Raw genomic sequence first — 22,276 nt, forward strand, 5'->3', positions numbered from 1 at the left:
AAATATGTATATTTTTTTGGCAGACTGCTGGATGCAAGGACGCACCCGTTTTGTGCGAAGAGGATTCACTTGTCTTCTAGATCAGCTCCTGTATTTCTTGAGAGGAGTGAGCCGCTTCCAGACCTACCTAGGCTCGTACGGGCATTCGCTTGTTGGGCCTGTTTGACACTTCTCTCGCCGGCACGCACAGTAGCCACACTTATAGAAATAATAAAGATGTGTTTCTCAAGAAAAAAAAGAAGCATTAGTTATCAGAAAAAATCCAGTCCTCTCACCGCACAACATCCACTCTGCCCACCTCACAGCCTCGCACATGTCGCTTCTCCCTGCCGCCTCCTCTCCTCACCACGGCTCGCCCTCGGCATCCTCTCCCCACCACGGCTCGCCCCGCAGCCTCCACCTCCGATACGACCTCGCGCTGCCACCAACGCTTCCGGTCTCCCCTGTATCGACACTGCCGCCGGTGTCCAACCTCAGCGACGACGCCAGCCTGCCCGACGCAGCTCCTGGCCGCGGCGGCCTAGAACACCGAGGTATAGAAGCCTGCTCCGGCTGCCAAGCTGCCGCCCAACCTGCTCTGGTAAGTCTTGGGCTTAGGTCTCACTTCCATATATCAGAACGATTTATCTGAAGTACTAAGTTTATATGAAGAAAAGAAAGCTAGGTTTTGTTTGTTCAGTCCTCATGTGCTTTGTAGCCAAGCTTTTCATTCTAGAAGCCTGCTAATCTGCTATATTGTTATGATGGAATTCTGTATCTGATTTGGATGAAACAAAACTCAAGAGTACTTATTACAAGCTAAATACTGAGTGAATTGCATTTTAACTGAAGCATTTTTCATACATTACTCAATGTTTGTCAATTGGGATGTACTCAATGTTTGTCCCTTCTCCACTGGACACCAACAGGGGGTTCCATATGATACAAGACTCAAAGGTCTAGATGATGACAGAGGAACCAAAGGTCTAACACAGGATGCTTCAAAGTCTCATTTTAAAAGGTCAACAGGTTGATGTTCTTTTTCATATCTCATCTTGTCGGTCTGATATTTGAAATATCACAGAATTATTGTTCAGATGCACCTGTTATCTAAATTAGTTCCTGCTGACACATTCAGGCAGTACAAGTTTCACAATAAATCTAATTCCACACATACAACCAATCTGTAGATTAATTTGGCACTGACGTTCGATTAAGTTGATTCCAGTGTAACAATGAAAAACTTCTGGAGAACTCATACCTTACGGCTATTATAAATTTAGGTCATTACTTCAGATGATATAATGAGAGAGAGGTCTAAATTTAGGTTATTACTACTTCATCAGGACCATATACTATTTAACAGTAATACTACTTTTTAGAAGATAATTTGTCGTGCTTCTAGTGAACTGGCAACCCCGGCTAAAATTTGAGGTCTGTTAATTTAAGACATACAAATAATTGAACATGTTAAACAAAATAATCAGAAGCAAAGGTTCGGCGGCTCATTGTATCAACCAATCCCGAATTACTGGCTAAAGGTTCTAGAATTTACATTTTACAGAAGTAGTAAAAAAACATAATTTTTGTTTTAAATTGAGTTGTGTCTGTAACACAATGATATTCAGAGGACCCAAACTTGGGTGCTTCCAACGCTATTACACACAAAGTTAAATGCATTGGCTTTAGAGATACCTCGATAGATGCCATTGGGTGGAGAAATTATTTTCAACAGGGCATGAAGAGGATTGTTTGATGGTCAACATTTGCAGGAGTAAGCTTGCTCAAGGATTAGTTTTTGCCTTTTCTGAACATGGACTTTGTGGATGCAGAAGCTGCATGAATAGCATTTAACGTTAATCACAGAACGGCAGACAAAATTCTATAATGTGCTGAAATCTAACAAAATCAATATTAAGAGCACTATGATTTAGACAACAATGTTACAGACACATGGATTACCCCTTTCAAGCAATCACAACCACGAAAGCGCACAGTCAAGGCCAGAAAAGGCGGGGTTCTACTTATTTTAAATCATGGTTACCTCTGGCAAGGCTGGGTTTTGCTTACTTTATTAAATCATAGGTACGAAAATGCACACGGCTGGGTTCTGCTTATTTTAGTGGCAATCGCTGTAAAGTGGCTTTCTAGTTGGATGTCTACAAAATCAAATATCATTCTAGAATTATTTTCTTTTGTTTCAGATGTCAACTATCAAGAATATAACCTCTGAACTATCCACCAAGTTGTTCAAAACTTGACTTAGAAACAGAGTAAAGTTCACATGGACAGTGATATTTTAGTCTGGCCACTACAAACCAAGGAAGCCTACTATAGAAAAGCAATATTAAGCATTTAGAGTAGTATATTCTGCTGGTTGATGCTTTTTGCTATATATTCCACATTGTTGTAGTAAAACCAATTTTTTAGATATATTACTTGCTGTCGTTTCAGAGGTAGTTGCAGTCCAGCTTAAGCTTTGTAGAGTCATAGCCTCACAGGTAACTCGGGATGGTTGTATTGCAAGCGTAGGATTAAAAAGGAAACCCCCAGATAATATATTCAGTGCCAAAAAACATGACCCTTAGTTGCCAGAGTCAGCTTAAACTCATTCCATTGCTTTGAAAAACATGCATGCATGGTACCCTACCCAATACCAATTGGCAGGCCAACATATAAGAAGAAATTTGTCTTAATTGTATTGCAGATATTTAGAGAGGCATGTACTGAATTTCATTTGCACAAAATAAATTGTTGTAGATTGACAATTGTCATAGAGATTTTGTATAGTCCTTCATTCAAATGGCCTAAAACTAACATAAAAATGTGGTAATTCATTGGCACAAATGGATTGCATACAGTACTCTCAAGACTGCAATACAATAGCAATTGGCAGGCCAACATTCAGAGAAGCATGTACTAAACTTAGGTTGTAGAAATTCAGAGAAGCATCTGCTAGATTTAGCAAGTAGAAATTCATAGAAGCATGAGATGAGGAGCCGAGTCTACCTTTTCCTGGATGTTGTCTACCTTTTCCTGTTATAGTAAACGTGCACGTGCAAATGCACGTATCTAAATAAAATTGATCCTTATTCAGTTGTTACGTGGTATAAATCTGAACAAGAAAATCACTAAATAATATATACTCCCTCCATAAACTAATATAAGCACGTTTAGATTACTACTTTAGTGATCTAAAAGCTCTTATATTAGTTTACAGAGGGAGTATCTTTTATTCAAAGTTGTTGCCTCACCTCAGAAATGCAAAGCAAGCAATATTCTAATGATCATTTACATGCAAGCCACATATTGATCAATGCAAATAGCGCAAAAACATACTTCAAGCACAGGAAACTTTTTGTATACACAATTTTATGAGGGCTAAGCAAAATCATTGAAGTGCTCCTTGCATATACAATATTATAATTTATAAATATAATTCTATAATTTCTAGACTTACAATAAATAAGGAAATCCTACTACTATAGAGGTCTTGTTTGAAGATGACACCATTCAAATATGTTCACACAGATTATTTTGTTACGGGAATATGTTCACATGGTTCACATCAAACATCCGTAACGAACTCTTTATATTAATATTTCAAATGACTTACATAACTTCCACTATACATTAAAAAACTGAAAACACGGCTATGCCTATATGGTCTATGCCTATATGATTGGATTATAGTTCCATGCGCGACTTGATTACGTTGTTTGATGCTCCATCCAGATGTAACTCTTCCATATAACAAAACATACTTTGTATCACTCTTCACATCTTCTCGTTGATGGCAAAAACATGACTATCGTCACACCTATGCCACCGCTTCATATCCAAACGCAAGATGAAATGAATGGAAGATGGTAAGTACCTGTCAGCATCTTCCTTACTCCCAAGATTATGCTTCCTCCTCTCTTTCCTTCCTCTCCCGATTCTTTTTGTCAAACGAACAACATGAATTGAAAATCAACCAAGCAAATCAGAAATGAGAAACAAAATATGAAAACATGAGTAAACCTTATCTCACTTCAATGCAAATCACAGATGATCATGGGCGCCCTGCCACTGATTATGTTAATACTTGTTGGAAAGGTCAACCTGTACACCATGTAAAATTACCTACAAGGTTCAGCTCTGGTGGTTCTGCAAGCAAATATCTTGTCTGGATATGATAGTTCTAGGGACAAACCTGAAAACTTTATTGTATGCCCCTATGCACTGTGAGGCCTTGTAGTTTTAGCTCGCCCCAACAGTATGGATATGAAAATTAGGTATCAACATGAAAATATGTAAGATGATTCTACATATCTTTGTAGGTGGAGAAGAAATTACAATTAGTAGTTGTTGCAAGTATATATGTATTGAATAATTATACATACAATATGATATATCAATCCAGTAAAAGCAGCGACAAGTCTATCCATATTGCCGCATTGTACAAATACTAAGATATTTGGTCAATATAACACACCGATTCACAAAACCAAGTCCCCAAAACCGAGGTCATCCTTCTGCATATTTGCACGACAACACATTGTAGTCAAACATATGGAAGAATTATTTGCATTCCGAAATCATACTATTTGAATCTGTTAATCTGAAGAAATGTAGACCTTTTTAATCTAATTCAATCATCAAAAGCATATTGGTTCAGAAATAGGAGTTAATCTGAAGCATGTGTCTTGTTCTTAACTTCTCCTCTCTTGCTGCTGCTCTCTCCTCCTTCTGTATGCTCTGTTGACATCCTCTTTCAGAAACACATTTAGTATAGAAGGAAAAACCAAAAAATACAAATTTGAAGGTGAACCTATTTTATTAAAAGGAAAAAATTAGCACAGGTCAAATTTGGTAGGTTTAGAAAAATATGCAATTGATGCACATCATTTTGGGTTGTGCTTAAGAACAACACCAATAACTACAATTTAAGATGTGGCCGACAATAGAGAATAGCAACACCTAAAGGCCTATAATATCATCTAGCTTGGCATGCTCATGTAAACTAAATGAAGCTATCATAATAGTGCCTATAATATATCTAAATTTAGTACCATAAAATTAGAGAACCATACGGTTTGATTTCTCATATTTCGTTTCGGAAAATAGCAGACTCTGTTTTTAAAAATGACAGTTAGAACGCTCGTTATGAGATCACAATGTGCCTTTTAACATCGATCTAAGAATGCAAGAGCAACTGAACTTGATCTATGCTAAGCGTTGTCTGAACCAACTGTACATGATTTCTATGAAACAAATAAAGACTGTTATGTTAGGATAATCCTCCTACTATAACAGTTTGACTTACTTCACTTGATAAACAAAGCACCTGCCTTTGATTTGGTCTAGTAGGCATCAAAGCTATAGTAATAATTAGCAAATTTCTGCAGAATAAATATTTTCTATATATACATACTTGGCAGAAACAAAGCCATGTCCTGGTGCTTGTTGAGAATGACGCCGAGGGATAACACTGTGGTAGAAAAGGCCTTTTCAGATGGCAGAAACAAACATCAGTCAATGTGTAAAGGGCATAGACAACAAGAACAGAAACAAAAACTTTTGAACAACCACAACAATAAGTCTACTTTTAAGCTCACTCGTCTAGCTATAAGCAACCAAACTTCACTAACTCTGACTTTAAAACATCAAACTTAGGGGGTTACAAAAACATCGGCGGCCTCACGGTGATGACGACCACCCGATTAAATTGAAACTACCGACAATACACCTGTAATCCTCCGCTGCATTGAGCATCAGCCATCGTAAGATTGATTCCTTAATTGATCTAAAAATAGTTGCTTGGATTGATGTACTATTAGAACAGATTGGAATATGGAGAAGAAAGAGACCGGAGTTAGGAGAAGAAGCAGGGTCAGAGCTTGATGAAGCAGGGCCGTTTACCTGGTGGGAGGCGAGGCTAGCAATGGTGGGGCTGCGATTGCGTCCGAGTGCACAAAGCGGAGGCCGTAGTTAGAGCCCAAGTGGAAGACGGGGAAGAAGTACTGCAGTTCCACGGGCGCGGCGGGGCGGCTCCGGTGGCTGGGGAGGCGACGACCCGCGGCGGGACAGCTCCCGCGGCGGGGGCGTGCTCCCGTGGCTGGGGAGGCAGCGACCCGCGGCGGGGGCGGGCTCCCGCGGCTGGGGAGGCGGCGAACGGCGCGGCGGGGGCGGGCTCCCGGCGACCTGCGGGGCTTCCCGTGGCTCCGGCGGCGCGAGGCGGCGGTGAGGGGCGCGGCTTCCCGTGGCTCGGCGCGAGGCCGTGGGAGGCGAACGGCGCGGGAGGAGGAGGAGGTCGTGCGGGAGGAGAAGGTGGAGGTCGTGCGGGCGACCGGTTTTGTTAGTGCGGGACAGATTAGCGATAGATTGATTGTAGTGGCTTAATGCGTGGTTGGTAGAGTTAAATACAAAATGATTAAGGGCCATTAGATCTTGATGATGGATGGGTGGGATTGTTTGGATCTGCCCCTCTTTTTTTTTTTATAGTGGTAGTAGATAAGTTTCTCTGCACCGCTAGTTAACACCTACTATAGTAGTAGTAGACTGCTGTCGAGAGATAGAGTTATGTGCAGGCATCCCTTGATTAGTGGCTTTTGCAACTTTTGATACACCGATTTGTAATTTAATACGTTAGTAGCGGCAATGATTTGATAATATACTGGTGGGAGTTATTCTGAAAGGATTCATCTACAGAAATGATTCTAGGAATGTGCACACGTCAAACACCTAGCTATCTAGACTTGTAGTAGCCATGCATATTAGCACACATGACCAGAATATTACCGAGTTATTATTATTTTCTGTGATGTGATATGGTTGGTACGAGAATATGCATATGCTTGTTTTTTCAAAAAGGCCGGCCAATTTGAATGGAGAACAGAAGAATATAGACTGAAGTGTCGATCGGCGGATGGAAGCTGGGGAGATATATCAGTAAGCAGCATGGTTTAACCATAGCCAACTGTTGGCTGTCATCTATAGCCAACCTTATATTCAACATGTATAACAATTAGCTATAAGTATGTACTATTTTATTAATTCATGGCTCACTTTTCACTCTCACATAATGTCCGGAAGCACGTGTTGCGGCTCGCTCTTGCATGAGAGCCCGCTTACATCCTCTCTCCTATCCTCTTTCCTCCAACTAAGCATAGAAATATTATTTTGCTTCTTACAGCCTGCTGACTGTACCTTATTGTACTTGCTCTAAGTCTATAGCGCGTACGTTGATAAAACAGGATTTTCGTGCCACCCACTGCTAGTCGTTTGATCGGACGACGTGTTGGATGGCCTGCGTGCTATGGTGGATCAATGCGACGCCCGACGATGCTGGATGGGTCGTGCGGACGTGTCGTCGTGTAACTGTCGTGCTAGAGTAACTTATGATGAGGGTTAGGCTAAACCAGTGTTCCCATTCCGGGCCCGTTTCATCAGGCTCTAGCCATCTAACCCGATCGATCTTCAACACCCACCCCAAATCAGACCTCGCATCTATCCACGGACAAGAGGATTAGTCCATAGACATGGATGCTGAAGCTGGCAATTTAAAACTATCTGCATATGTCCAATTACATTTTGGAAAAATTCAACAAAATTAAATTAATTTTATGCATATTTAAATAAATCGATGATATTCGCTCATACTTGATAATCATCTAAGTGAACGCCGGCGCCTGTTCCCCATGTCTAGTAGGCCATGAGCACCCGGAACCGAAGCTCCGCCTCCGCAGCCTGTAAGCGGCTAATCGGTCAATAATGTGAGCTTGCCAAGCTTGGCTTCAGCTGGAGCGGAGTGGCTGCCTTCCTGGGACCCGAGCGTTGGTGACCTTCCATGCTCCACTCTTAAGCTTCCTCGTTGACGGCGACACCCACGGACGTGCCGGCTGTGGTTGTGACGGCAGGGTGCAGCCGTGGCAGAGCTGGCGACCTCGTCCTCGTCCTCGCTCTTGTCGCACACTTCATCCGACGCCTCGTCGATCTTCTGCAAGGAGGCTTGTAACTCCTCCTGATGGAGGCGGTACCGCCAGCAGTCATGGTGGATGTCGTTGGCTGTGCGATAGGAGTTGAGCAGCGCCTCCTGCTCAGGCACAACCACGTCCAGTGCGATGGCCGTGCCAGTTGTGAGTTGCTCCTCCACGAGCCAGTGCTCGTCTAGGAGGCAGAGGTTGTACTCGTGGTCGGCATTTGCCTGCGGGAGCGCAGCCCGCCGCTCTTCCAACACTATCTCGATGTGGTGAGCACGAGCCTCGCCCACGGTAATGTCAACCTTGGCCACGAGGACGGGGGGGGGGGGGGGGGGGGGGGGGGGGGTGCCGGCTCGTCATCTCCGTCGTGTATATAACTTTTTATTTTTTCATGCCAATATCCTACAACTTCCATATACTTTTACCAATCTTTTATATTATTTTTAGGACTAACATATTGATCCAGTGTCCAGTGCTAGTTCATGTTTGTTGCATGTTTTTTGTTTCGCATAATATCCATATCAAACGAAGTCCAAACTTGATAAAACTTTACAGAGTTTTTTTTTTGGAATATATGTGATTTTTGGGAAGAAGAATCAACACAAGACGGTGCCCGAGGTGGCCACGAGGCACCTGGGCGCGGCCAGGGGGTAGGGCGCGCACAGGTGGCTTGTGGGCACCTCGTAAGTTGGTTGGACCCCTTCTTTCACCGTAAGAACTATAATATCAGAAAAAATCGTGTTAAAATTTCAGCCCGAAAGAAGTTATGGATCTTCGGGGATATGAGAAACGATTTTCGATCAAAAAGTAAGAATGTGAAACAAAAGAGAACGGAGAAAGAGATCCAATCTCGGAGGGGCTCCTGCCCTCAGGAAGCCATGGAGATCAAGGACCAGATAGGAAACCCTCCTCCCATCTAAGGGGGAGGCCAAGCAAGAAGAAGGAGGGAGCTCTCTCCCCATCTTCCCCGGTGGTGACGTAACGCCGTTTGGGCAACCATCATGACGGCGATCTACACCAACAACTTCACCGCCGTCAACGCCAACTCTCCCCCCTCTATGCAGCAATGTAACACCTCTTCTACCCGTTGTAATCCCTACTTAAATATGGTGCTTAATGCTACATATTATTATCCAATGATGTGTTGCCATCCTATGATGTTTGAGTAGATTCGTTTTGTCCTATGGTTTGATTGATGACCGTGATTGGTTTGAGTTGTATGTTTTATGTTGGTGCTGTCCTATGGTTCCCTCCGTGTAGCGCAATTGTGTGCGATTCCCGCTGTAGGGTGTTGCAATACGTTCATAATTCGCTTATAATGGGTGGCGAGAGTGACATAAACTTATACCTGAATAAGGGGGTTACTGCGTATGGGAGTAAAAAGGACTTTTTACTTAATGATATGGTTGCGTTTTACCTTAATAATCTTTGATAGTTGCGGATGCTTGCTAGAGTTTCAATTGTAAGTGCATATGATCCACGTACAAAAAATATATTAGCTCATGCCTCTCCCTCATATAAAATTGCAATAATGATTACTGGTCTAGTTATCGATTGTCTAGCGACAAATCTTTCTCTTTGTGTTACAAAATCTCTCTACTAAAACTAACTTAATTGTTTCTTTATCTAAGCATCCCCTAACTTTTATTTACGTGTTCTTTATTATCTTCAAGCGCATCCCTTTACATCTACAAAGTACTTCTAGTTTTATACTTGTTCTAGGTGAAGTGAACGTTAAGTGTGCATAGAGTTGTATCGATGGTTGATAGAACTTAAAGGGAATATTATTTCTACTTTTAGCTCCTCGTTGGGTTTGACGCTCTTATTTATCGAGAAGGCAACAATTGATCCCTTATACTTGTGGGTTATCATCAGCCGCCTCGTCCGTTGGGGCGTCCATACTGCTGGCCTCAGTCTGCTACAATGGCGGCGATCTCCTACTTCTAATCGGACAAGACGATGTACCAGGCAACTTTGGATCTCAAGGGGGCCATGGTGGGTATGGTGCCGAGAGCAGAAGTGAGCAGAGGATGTTGTATGTGGCTACGAGTCGGGCCTGGAGTTTAAATAGCGGGCGGATGGCAGGGAACCGACGAGGTGGTTAATGGTGGGCGACAGACTAACAGACCGATGGTGCCGAAATAGGCTTCTCGGCATCCGCACATGTTTAAGGTACGTAGGCAAATGGACGGGTTGTTGTTTGAACGCGGAGCAACCGCATGCACCGGGAAGCGGTGCTGGCGGCGCCCTGGGTCGGCACACCAGTTCAATGCTAGAGCGACGTGAGAATCCGTCACCGCATGCGCACGCTGTAGAACCTGTCACCACCTTCTTCCACAGTCCAATCTTCAATAGCAATCAATGCACTAATCTTGCCAAAACCCATATGCCGTCGACATCACCACGATGCAGGACATCGTCAGCCTCCTGCGCGCGCCCGTCGAACAGTATCCAGCACCGAGACCCCGCTGCACCCTGTCGCCAAGACTCACTGTCGTCGATACTGTAGATGGCACGCCGCTCCACCTTGGTCACAACACGCACATCATACGTAGACTTGCGCCCAACCACCATGCCAAATACTTGTCCCTCTAGCCGATGTACAACCCCAAAGATGATGCACCCATGGGGGTGACGATGCAGGGACTTCGCCATCATCCTATCTGGAAGCCCGAATCTGGGATTTCCCTCGGGCCATACAAGGAACGTGAATCACCCCACAGCGCCTGCAACGAGGTAAGGACGCCCGCTGGCGTCGCCGTTGACGCTGGCATATTTGCGCCCATCCCTGGCTGGACCACCATATCGGCCTCCTCCGTCATCCAACACACCCATGAGTGACGTGTGCTATCGGGAAACCTCACGACCAGAGCCGCACCATCGCCCGAAACCGTCGGCCCGCGTGGGTGAGCCATCGACGTCGGAGGGGCCCTCACCACTGCCCCGCTGATGCTGGATGACGCGCATGTTTAGGACACCCGTGCGGATCTCCACTGCAACTGCATCCCGCGGCGGAGGAAGACCATGCTGCCTCCATCATCTCCCACCTAGGCTTTGCCCCATGGAGCTTCAGCGGTGGCGAGGAGATGGGTGGTGGGCTCAAAGGCCTAGATCAGACTAGAAGGGAGGGGATCGGGAGGGAGGGGGTCGAAGGGAGGGGCAGTGGCGGCACCTCTGGTTTTGGACCGGGAGATCCCCCGTATGTACGTATGTCTTTCAATGGGAGAGTACATTTTTTGATTCTTTTATTTTATATCCTAACTGTTAGAGATATATTTGAGTTACATGTATCTGGTGGTCTAGAATTTGTAATTCGTCTCCTACCTTATCTCTAGGAGAGCCTTCTTACCCTTCAAATATGTACTCCTATATATACTCGTCCGTGAGGCTCAATACAACATCAACATATTTACACCAATCTTCTCTCTAATCCCTAGAAGAGTCTTCTTGCTCTTCAAGTCAGTGCTCCTATAAATACTTGCCCGTGAGGCTCAATACAACATCCACCATATTTTTTCAATCTTCTCCCTAACCCCTTCTAACACTAATTATCAAACTATGCCACATGATTATTACTAGGCAAATCTCATAAGCAAGATAACAGGTTACGCTTACACCAAACCCCAAGCTGTTCAAATGGATTTTTTCTTTTTGGTCAATTAAGCCTAGGGCGAAGCCTCTGTGGTCAATTAAGGTAGGCCCCGGCGAAGCCTCTTTTCGTTCGATTTTTTCTTTTTGGTCAACTAAAGTAAATTAGAATATGCCTGCAAGAAAAGGTAAACTAGAATTACTAGCTAGATATCCATGCGTTGCCGAAAGGTAAATTAGAATTACTAGTTTTTTTTGTCAACTAAGCCTTATATATAGATCCCACCGCCGGTGCTTTGCCCGGCGACTTCACTGATGGCGGCCAGAGGAGGGGAGGGCGGAAGCCGGGCTTTAGGAGGGAAGCCAGGGAGCGTCCCGGTGTGGCCGAATGGGGCGAGAGAGAAGGGTCTAAAAAGTGGGAGATAATTTCACTTCTCAAAGCATGTTCAAATGGATGGACTAGTGGTTTATACTTATAAGAAGCTTATAGCATACTGGTTAGCTACTCTTTATCTGGTATTCGGGCCTAACCGCGTTAGTTGGTTCTAGAAAAGCATATTTTGATATGCTTGGGCTAATAGATAGAACTATAAAAAAATAGGGTATATATAGTAGGAACACCCATGCATGCTCTGAAAAAGAGAACAAAGTGGTAAATGCGAAATCAAGCTGAGCTTATAGTGTACGCGTATAGATAAGTGCATTTTCTTCTTCAGAGAGTCGGCAGCAGTACATATCCTATGAGTTTTCTCACGTTAGGCAGCAACACTGCAGTATAAACTAGACTAGAGCATCATTTGTAATAGACTCGGAGGATTAACAAGATAAAAGTAATCAAATGGGTGGCACTCACATATTTTTATTTTTATTTTGAAAAGGAGGATAGATCCCCGGCCTCTGCATCTGGACGATGCATATGCAGCCATTTTATTAATTATTCACAGAGATCATACAAAGTAATACATCAGTTAGCCTGAAGCCATCATCTAGGCAACACCTATTGCTACTCATATCCCATTGATGAAGGTGTGCCGAATATCCGGGCCTAATACCAAACGGACATCGCACCAAATCCTAACATCTAAACCGGATGCCTCAGCCCAGCCACACACCGAGATTGGGTCCCATACCGGACCGACGTACTCTCAGAGGCTGCCGCCGCCATCTTCCACCGGTCCATCTCTAGAGCAGTAACTGACTCATCGACCTTACCTGGTCTGCCGTCAGTGCCACCACGACGCCAGACAACTCCACCATGCTGCACGTATCCGTCCACACGCGCCCGTCGCCGAACCTTCGCAGCGCCATGCCACCGGTGACACTCACATATACATTTCTACAATCTTCCTTTTTGCCAGGAGGCGCTATTCCCATATATTGCTTCTAGAAAATGCATTTAATTCGAAAAAGTGCTACACCTTGACCAAACGGCTCATTCTCATGTCAGCAGCTGTCCTCCACGGCAGCAAATGACATCTCTGCCTCTAACGAAATAGCAAGTCGCTAAGATTTGGGGTATAAGTTACTTGATTTGGTTTGAAATCAATTTCATTTCATTGAACAAATCCATGTCATAGAGATTACTAAAGAAATACTGTACTTTCCTACTACAGGAATTAGTTGCAAGAAAACAAATTTATGTGGGTGAGATAAGACGATCAATGCAGGAATGCACATTTCTGGACTAGTGAGACTTGGTAGCCAATTATAAAATGCATGGGCGAACCTAATGCTGAGGCTGGAGATGCATAATTTCAACATAGTTGTATCCTTTGTTGATTTCCTTGACATGCTCATTCTCTGTGGTACAATCTGCATAATTTCAGCAGACACTTTACACAGAGTGCCGAACCGAATGCTGTGGCCCCATTATTTTGAAAAAGAGACTGCCATATTGTGAATTGTAGTCACGTCTCTGATGTCACAACCAATTAAATTAAGAGTGACAAAATTAAGGCTACCTCCTAGTGTGGTGTCTTTTCCCTCATGAGGGGCAACATGTACTACTCCACCGCTCTCATCTAACCTAGCTGGTCATCATTTCAGCTAGCACGGGCAGTGTCATGCTTCATGGGGCCTAGGTTAAAAGTTAGTTAACTTTGCGCAATAATATGCATTACATGCATATCTAATCCAACTGGTCTAGACTTAGAGAATGTGTGACAGGGCGGCCAAAAGATTTATTCACAAACGAAAGAGAGTAAATGATCGATGCGCCCGCACTAACCCTTAAAGAATGAAGAAGCAGCTTCATGACCTATTGTCACCACTCAAACATATTCTTGTATGTCCTAGTTAGAGCATATTCCGAAACTCCTGTGGAAATCTGGCGTCCGGCTACTGATCAGGTTGTCTTGATCAACCATCTCTATAAATAGCCCCCTTCTCTTCAACTTCTAATCAAGCCAGAACAACAAGCCACATTTTAGCTCTCCTGTCCTATCCTAGCTCACCAAGCTCCAGTGGTGTCCCTTTCTTCCCAATCATGTCGATGATAGATATGTCCAGGGACCCATTGGTCGTTGGCCACATCGTTGGGGATATTGTGGACCCTTTCATGACTACTGCGTCATTGAGGATCTTCTTCAACAACAAGGAGCTGACAAACGGGTCTGAGCTCAAGCCATCTCAAGTGTTCAACGTTCCAAGAGTTTATATTGGCGGGCGAGACATGAGGAATCTGTACACGCTTGTAAGTTTGCATGCTTGATAACCTCACGTCAATTAGATGACTTTGGTTCTTCACCTGTGGTTTTGTTTTTCCGACTTACTTGAAATCAGGGACTGGTCCTAGGTAGTGGATGATATGCTTTTCTCATGGCTACATATATTGGTTGACCCAGATCAGCATTTCTCCTAAAGCGTCTCTAATTCTGCCTTGTAATATTAGACGAAAAGCAACGAATATAATCTTTTGTTGACTTTAGAACCTTGAGGTATGTCTAGCTGATAGGACAAACTGGCCTCTTAGGGTAGCTCTTTCTTAGTACTATTTGGCTATTGGTAAGGTGTTGCGTTTGAAGCACAACTAAGTTAAACTTACTGGCTAATTATTTTCACGATTTTAACCCCATAAAGTTCCGTATTTAACTGCAGTCATTAGTATTCAGACTAAGAGAATCAAGAGCATCTATAAGAAAATATTGGAGAGATCATTTTTTTTAATTTCTAAAATTGGTGAACAGGACATAACTCACATGCATGTATTGATCTATCTTGTTTCTAGGTGATGGTGGACCCTGACTCACCAAGCCCCAGCAACCCTACTAAAAGAGAGAACCTTCATTGGTAAGCTCCTCTATCTTACTTTTCGCCACGCGGCTGAGTGGTAATCCACAGGCCCTTTCCTCCGTACAGGTTCGCTTTATATGCATGCCCTCTCATATGCATCCTCTTTCTGGTTGATTAGAGGTGCATGTTATCGTCTCAAGATAGTACTAATCACTCAATTTCGACTTTCTCATGCATATATAGGTTGGTAACAGACATTCCAGAGACTACTGATGCAAGTTTTGGTAAGTGATTTGATTGATCTATCAGTAACTGCAATGTTACAAAGTTTTAATGTTTTAAGTTTCAGAGCCGGCAGAGCCCTTGCACTGCCACGGCTTGTATGGTACATTTGTCCAGATACAGATATATCTAGACACATTTTAGTGTTAACTACATCCATATCCAGACAAATCTAAGACAAGTAATTTGAGACCGAAGAGTATGAAATTAGAGGCTTGCTTTTGAAAGAGAACATGATTCTAATTTGACGAAAGCTTCAATAAAGCGTGGGTTTTATTAGAATTTTTTTTCAGGCTTCGATTATCGCCAAAGCCATAATTATTGGCAGCAGTGTCAAAAGGATATTTATGGTACTGAAAATTTTCATGCATCCATAAATCTCTTTTCCATTAGAGCCAGTTGTTATCATAGAAATGCTTAAAAACATCTTATCAACATAGAAGCCACTTTTTATCATGAAAATGCTTAGTCCAGTTAATAAATGAAAACGTACATGCAGAAAGCACTAGTCACATTGTACTTCCATTAATTTGTTTTATTTATTGTGTGCTACAGGAAATGAAATAGTCCCCTATGAGAGCCCACGTCCAACTGCGGGAATCCATCGTTTCGTTTTCATCCTGTTTAGGCAGTCAGTCAGGCAGACCACTTATGCAGCAGGGTGGAGAGCAAACTTCTGCACAAGGGACTTCGCAGCGATCTACAATCTCGGATCGCCTGTCGCTGGGATGTACTTCAACTGCCAAAGAGAAAATGGCTGTGGTGGTAGAAGGTACATTAGGTAATATATAGTTGGGCGCAACCTTACCTCCTATATATATATATATATATATATAAAGCTGTTTCTGGTGTGAGTTTGCCTCTCTGAAGGAAAGATAGAAACCGGGAGATAAGTACGCATGAAGCACAACAAATGCTTGGATGTGTGCGTGTGTATGTGTGTCTGTGTGTTTGTTTGTCTGTTGTGTGGGCATTGCATGCTACTGGTCCAGTCAAAATTATATATAGCTAGTAACTTAGTAGTACACTAAATACTGCAATGTGCCCTTGTTTGCTTGATCCCAAAAGAGTTGGGCTCCAGTCCTTGGGAGATACCAAAATGTGGTTGTGTGTGGCTGAAATACAGATGATTCAATGTATGCATTCGGCATTCTGCCAAGTTATACGACCAGTTGCTCGTGACCCTAACTAGATAGGATTGTAAAACAAATGGAGCTCAAAGATTCTGAGAGAAGCTGGGTAGGGGTCGGATTCTAGGAGAATCCCCAGATTCTGGCAAAAGAACTGGGCCTGAAATGCTCTAGACAAGGCAATCAAACCTATGTTGAACATTTTGTGAAATATTCATAGTTTAAGAGCAGTTTGAAAACATTTTTTCTTGTATAAAAAAAGGTGAATCGTATTTTGCAAGCTCATTTTCAGAATCGTATTTTCAAGCCCATTTTCAAACCGTTTACCAGAATGATGCTAATGGTTTGACATAGAAAGTTGCTGCAAATGTGTTCATCTTTTATGTAATTTTTCCCCAAATTCCCTATGGTCTAAGAGGAATTTCAAAAATGGCAAAAAAATCGAATGAGTGAAATAGTATCTTTTAGCTAATTTCTAAATGGTTTAACAGAGTGATGCAAATGATATAGCACTGGAAAGTTTATGCAAATGCACTCATATTTCATGTAGATTTTTTTTCCAATTAGAAACTATTTAAGAGTAATTTGAAAACAGGTAGAAGTTTGAACCATATTGATGTTTGCTTTCATTTATCAATGGTTAGTCAGAATGTAGCAAATAATACAACATTTGGAAGGCTAATAAAAATTCAAAATTTTCTAGTATAGAACTTTCCTCCCAATCCCTCAAGGTTTCAATTGAATTTTGAAAAAGGCAGAATATGTTCCGAAGAAAAAAAATTGTAAAAAAATCGCGGAATGGGGCAAATGATATACAGTTGGAAAGTTATAAAAAAATGTGGATTTTTTTCATGTAGAAACTTTTGTGTGATTACTAGGCCCATTAATGTAATTTAAAAATGGTGAGGTCGTGTGTTGCCTTCATCACGAAAATAGAGTGTTCGAAATGCACTGTGCGCAAACTTTGAACTTCTGTGACACTTTTGTTCAAATTCGTATGTTCCATGTGTTGTTTTGTCCATAATTCCTCAAACATACATCAGAATTGAGTAAATAATATACCGTTTGAAAACTGGTGAAAAGGAGCAACTTTTTCGTGTTAAACATTTTTTTTTCAAATGCACCTCATTTTGAAAGAGGTTTTGAATACGCTAAAATTTGTTTCGAACGATACACACCGAACTTTTGAACCGTTCATCGCAATAAAGCATATGATATACCGTTGCGAAACTGATGAATAAGAGAATGTTTTCATGTAGAGCATGGAAATATTGACTGCCAGAAATTTGGTGAAACAAAAAATTAATCAATGTTTCACCATAACGCTGGCACGCATTTTGAAGGCCTACCAATATTAAGTACCACTAGCTAAAGTGAAGGTGGTACAATAAATCAAATAAGAATGCATACAAAAAGGGAGTGCTCAATTTGAGTAAGGAGCGCATATCATGTTGTGAAGAGATAATGACATGACTCTAAAACAAGAAAATGTAATGCTGTGCATTGCATTGCATCAAACACTCGGCATGTGGTACAATAAACGTATCTGCTATACTCTCAAACGCAAAAACTAAAAGGAAGTACAATAAATCTAGGTGTTCATCGCATCAAACACTTGACATGCAATACAAAGGGGAGGAGTGGGCAATGGACCAGGCGGACTCGCCGGTGAGGTCCGTGGCGAGGAAGTGGGTGGCGTTCACCTCCTTCGAGAATGTGGACCTCACCCCAGCCATGAGAGGATTGACCCTCAGATCTCGCGAGGGGGGTCCTGGCCCTTCCTGCCCCAGGATCGGCCATGGCTCCGATCGAGATCCACGACGACAAGGTGGAGCTAGGTGGTGGTGCAGATGCCGCGCCACTCCGCTCGACTTGCTCCGCCTCCTCCAACTACGACGCCACGCCGTTCGGCACGCCTCGCCGCAATCGATGCCTGAACCCTTCACTAGCCAGCAACCGCTTCTAGAGGCTGGCTAGTGAAGATTCAGGCGACGATTCTGACGGGGATGTCGCCATGTCAGGTATCCGTCGTCCCATACCCGTCCCCATACCTCATGTTCATGAATCTGGAGGAATTTTTCATGAAATTGATATGCACCGCCGAATTAGGTGGATAAATCATAGGATGGAGAAAAAACTGAACGAATATGTTCAGAGTTTGTTTCTGAAAAATGAAGAAGGAATTGATGAGAGGCGGAATAGGAAATTTCTGACTGATTGTCAGGAAAACTTTACTTCTATTGACTCCCCTAGTTGGGGAAAATATCATAACAATGAAATGGAAATGACATTGATAAAAATTAAACCTAAATCTCCCAAAATCTGGGATCTAACTAGATTTCCAGAATACTTAAGTGACATTGAGATAGAAGAGGAAAAGCTTACTTAGTAGAAATTTAGGGAAGAGAAAAAGGTGAATACAGAAGTAGAAATAATCCAGAGCAGTTTAGAGATAGAGGGGATTCCTGAGAACTCAATGTTGGAAGAGGCTGCTAATGAAGCTCGAAGAAAAGAAAATACTCGGGAAAATGAGAAGGAGAGGTGGGGAAAAAGCAAAATGGACCTCAGGGCTTGGAGAGATATGGGAGAGTTGGGCCTTAAAGTTTCCAAGCCCAATGGTGTGGCCAGCTGCGCTGGCCTAGAAGGAGAAAAGGTGAGAATGGCCCTATATAAAGGGGGGATTCTACCTCGCATACCAGAACCAGACTTCACCTACCAAACCCTAACAGAAACAGAAAAACGGCGCCGGAGAGCTGGGGAGAGAGATCTGAGGAAGAAGAAAAGTACTAGGGAGAGGAGGAGATTATGGCAGGCAGGCAAGATGTTGGGGAACACGGTAATTTCAAAAAAAATCCTACGATCACGCAAGATCTATCTAGGTGATGCATAGCAACGAGAGGGGAGAGTGTGTGTCGTGGTTCTAAGTCTGACAGTAGAATGGGGGGTAGGTATGGAGAGGCAAGATCCTAGCTATGGAGTAGTTGTACACACGAGTGTTTAACGAGTTTAGGCCCTTCTCTGAGGAAGTAAAAGCCCTACGTCTCGGAGCCCGGAGGCGGTCGACTGGTTTATGTGTATATGAGTTACAGGGGTGCGAACCCTTCTACCAGTGGAGGGGGTGGCTTATATAGAGGACGCCAGGATCCCCGCCTACCCACGTAGCAGAGGGTTAAAGTACATTAAGGTCGGGCGTTACTGGTAACGCTCTACATAAAGTGTCATCATGACCATTAAGACTACTTAATTATAGACCGTTTGGATACAGAGTAGATCCTGAACTTCTGATGGTCGAGTGAGTCTTCATGGTCGAGTGTCTTCTAGCCGGTCGAGTGGAGTCTCTCTTGGTCGAGTGGAGCCTCTCTTGGTCGACTGGAAGGTAGCTTCGTCTAAGGATGTCCTTGGGTATGGTATCCTAGATAGGTCCATGACCCTACCCTAGGTACATAACATCATCATTAGCCCCCGAATGGATCGAGGTTCGAGTGAGGAAGGAGTTGATGATTTTCTCCGACTTATTTCTTGTGCTTTGATTATGTCGTATCTTGGATCGGCGATTTTACTTTCGGCGTTGGCGTCAACTTTTACTTCAGTCGTCTTGATCCATTCTTGTCTTCTGTCGAGTGAACTTTTGAACTTTGGTGAACTTCCGAGCGACGGATCGCGGGAAAGATATCGTCTGACAGATTGATCTGCTGTTAGCGGATTTCGCGGGATCCGAAATTTGGGGAGCGCGCGAAGCGGGGCGGACCGCGGCAATCGGATGGGATAAGGCGTGGACGCCTCAATTTCCGTGCTGCCTTTTTCGCCACGTAGCGTGCATGTGCGACTGTTTCGGGATGTGATAGGATCGCCTGGACCCACTCGTCAGCCACTCGGAAGTGCCCTTATATAAAGCGCCGGGGGAGGGTTTTTTGAACAGTGCCTTCCCATTCTTCTCTCTTCCCTCTTTGCCTCCGCCCACTGCGCCTGCTCTCGCCTCCGCCTATCCACTCCTCGCGTGCTTCGCCGGCGATAATGGTGAAGGAGAAGACGGCGGCCCTAGAGGGCGCAAAGAATGCGACGGCGACGGGGCAAGCGAAGGGGAGACCGTCCAGTCGGGGCGGATCTTCGTCAAGGTCCCGCCTGCCGAAGGGTTGGGTCCAAGGGGATTGGATCCGCTCGACCATCACTGAGAAAGATCTCCATGACCTGGCCAATGAGGGACTAATCCCCCACGGGTCAGCGAGGCTTCCAAGGACCGAGTGTTAACCGCAGCCGCAGGAGGGTGAGTGCGTTCTCTTAGCCACTCACGTAGACCGTGGTTTTTCTTTGCCGCCGAGTGTTTTCTTCCGGGGGTTTCTGAATTTTTTTGGGGCGCAACTCCACCATTTCACTCCCAACTCCATCACCTATCTTGCTTCCTTTGTGTCCATGTGCGAGAATTTCCTGGGTTGTCGACCACACTGGGGTCTCTTCAAGCACATATTCACCTATCGCTCACAGACAGTGAAAAAGGCGAGTCCGGACGATGAGAGGACTAAGGTTATCCAGATGTGCGGTGGTCTAGGGATCCAGATGAGGAATAAGAGTACTTTCCCAACCATGACCCTTCCTGAGTCGGTCAGAGGGTGGCAGTCGACTTGGTTCTACTGCCAAGACGAGTCGACGCCGGGGCAGTCGACTGGTCTCCCTCCGTTTTCCATGGACCGAGTGGACAAACCCTCTTCTCTGAAAGTGCTCCCTGAGGAGAAAGTTCAGGTAAAAATGCTGATGGAGCGCGTAGTCCAACTCGTTAGAGAAGGAGTGATGGGCATGGATCTTCTGGAGGTCTTCCTTAGGCGGCGCATCCAACCACTTCAGTACCGAGGCCATCCGATGTGGCTGTATTGTGGGACCGAGGACACCACTCGGGTCCATCCAGAGGCGGTCGACGACGCCACACTGAAGAGGTGGGTGACCGCGATCACGGGGAATAAGGACAACCCTCGAGGGGCCAGGAGGATCCCACCACTCGACTGTACCTACACACCGGACACGGTATGGCCATTTATTTCCAATCGCAATCTTGCTTTATTCATTCTGCTTCGCTGTGAATTGGTCGAGTGATCTTTGTCTTGCTTTGTTGCTTGATAGGCCACCACGGAGTTATACTTGATGCCCAACGAAGCGCAGACGCCGACTGAAGAGGAGGAAGGAAGTGGGGGCGAAAGCCTGGAGGAGTGGGATTCAGATGCTGATGACGATGATGAGGCTGAAGACTCTGATGAGGAGGAAGAGGAGGAGGAGGAGGAGGAAGTTGCACCTCCCCGCTCGGAAAGACGCTCGAAGCTTGTCCATGATCCCGCGACTGAGCGTGGTAAGGGGGTCGCGACCGCTACCCAGTCGACCAAGCGCCCTCGGACTATTTCTCCGGCACCGACTGAGAAGGCTCCGAAGCAATCTCGAGTGGCACCGTCGAAACCTGCGAAGGTCTTGCCGAAGATGAAGATGGTGATCCCCACTATCTCAGGGTAATGGTAGTCTTGAGTTTTCCCCGTTTCATGAACTTGCTCTTGGTCGACTCATGGGTCAATCAACTGACTTCCGGAACTGCAGTGCTGCTACTTCTGATACTTCGGCCAGGGCTGAAGACCACGAAATGGAGGATGATGCTACCTCAAAACCTGGTATGACTCTTGTGATGCCGTTTTCAGTCGACTGACTTATTGTCTCTAATTTTGATTCTTTCTGTAGCTTCATCTAACATTGTTATTGACCTTCCTGACGACGACGACGAAGAACCACCAAGGCAGAGGAGGAGCAAGAAAACGTCTGCTGGCAAGGCGACTCAGGATGTGCCGGCACTCGAGACATTGGTCGTCGAGGGAGACAATGTCACTCGGCCCACCGTAACCTTTGCGGTGCCGTTGACGAGTGCTCGTCCTTCGTCGTCGAGTGCTGCTCAACCCTCGCTTTTCTCCACCTACCCCGTTCCAGAAGACCAAGCTAGTGCTGCTAAAGAAGCAATACGCCAAGCGGGGGTCATGATGGAGCAAGTGAAGGCAATACGAGAAGCCAGCCAGGCAGCCTATGACACCAGTTCGGCTCTTCAGAGTAATGTTCAGGTCAGTCGGTCACTGCCTG

At 44.4% G+C, this 22,276-nt stretch overlaps 1 protein-coding gene and 2 long non-coding RNA genes across 10 annotated transcripts; 2 read left to right on the forward strand and 1 right to left on the reverse strand.

The window, feature by feature from the left end:
• Positions 1-190: 190 nt before the first annotated feature.
• Positions 191-6,399, reverse strand: LOC123091087 (uncharacterized). 8 transcript variants are annotated; one of them, XR_006442775.1, is made up of 7 exons: positions 5,396-6,388; positions 4,599-4,719; positions 4,175-4,496; positions 4,003-4,083; positions 3,857-3,919; positions 1,675-1,814; positions 191-577 (listed from the first exon to the last, which is right to left on the reverse strand). It is a non-coding gene; the product is annotated as an uncharacterized lncRNA (long non-coding RNA). The 8 variants fall into 8 exon arrangements; XR_006442773.1 differs by having other exon boundaries at positions 4,175-4,719; positions 5,396-6,399; XR_006442774.1 differs by having other exon boundaries at positions 4,599-6,379.
• On the forward strand, positions 293-7,041 carry LOC123091089 (uncharacterized). Its single transcript, XR_006442779.1, has 2 exons — positions 293-580; positions 909-7,041. It is a non-coding gene; the product is annotated as an uncharacterized lncRNA (long non-coding RNA).
• Positions 7,042-13,914: 6,873 nt separating this feature from the next.
• Positions 13,915-15,964, forward strand: LOC123094460 (protein FLOWERING LOCUS T-like). The gene is made up of 4 exons (XM_044516463.1): positions 13,915-14,223; positions 14,758-14,819; positions 15,006-15,046; positions 15,600-15,964. The coding sequence occupies exons 1-4, from the start codon at positions 14,017-14,019 to the stop codon at positions 15,827-15,829; spliced, it is 540 nt and encodes a 179-aa protein (XP_044372398.1). The 5' UTR covers positions 13,915-14,016; the 3' UTR covers positions 15,830-15,964.
• The last annotated feature ends 6,312 nt before the right edge of the window (positions 15,965-22,276 follow it).

This window comes from Triticum aestivum, chromosome 4B (genome assembly GCF_018294505.1).
Source record: "Triticum aestivum cultivar Chinese Spring chromosome 4B, IWGSC CS RefSeq v2.1, whole genome shotgun sequence".
NCBI lineage: Eukaryota > Viridiplantae > Streptophyta > Magnoliopsida > Poales > Poaceae > Triticum > Triticum aestivum.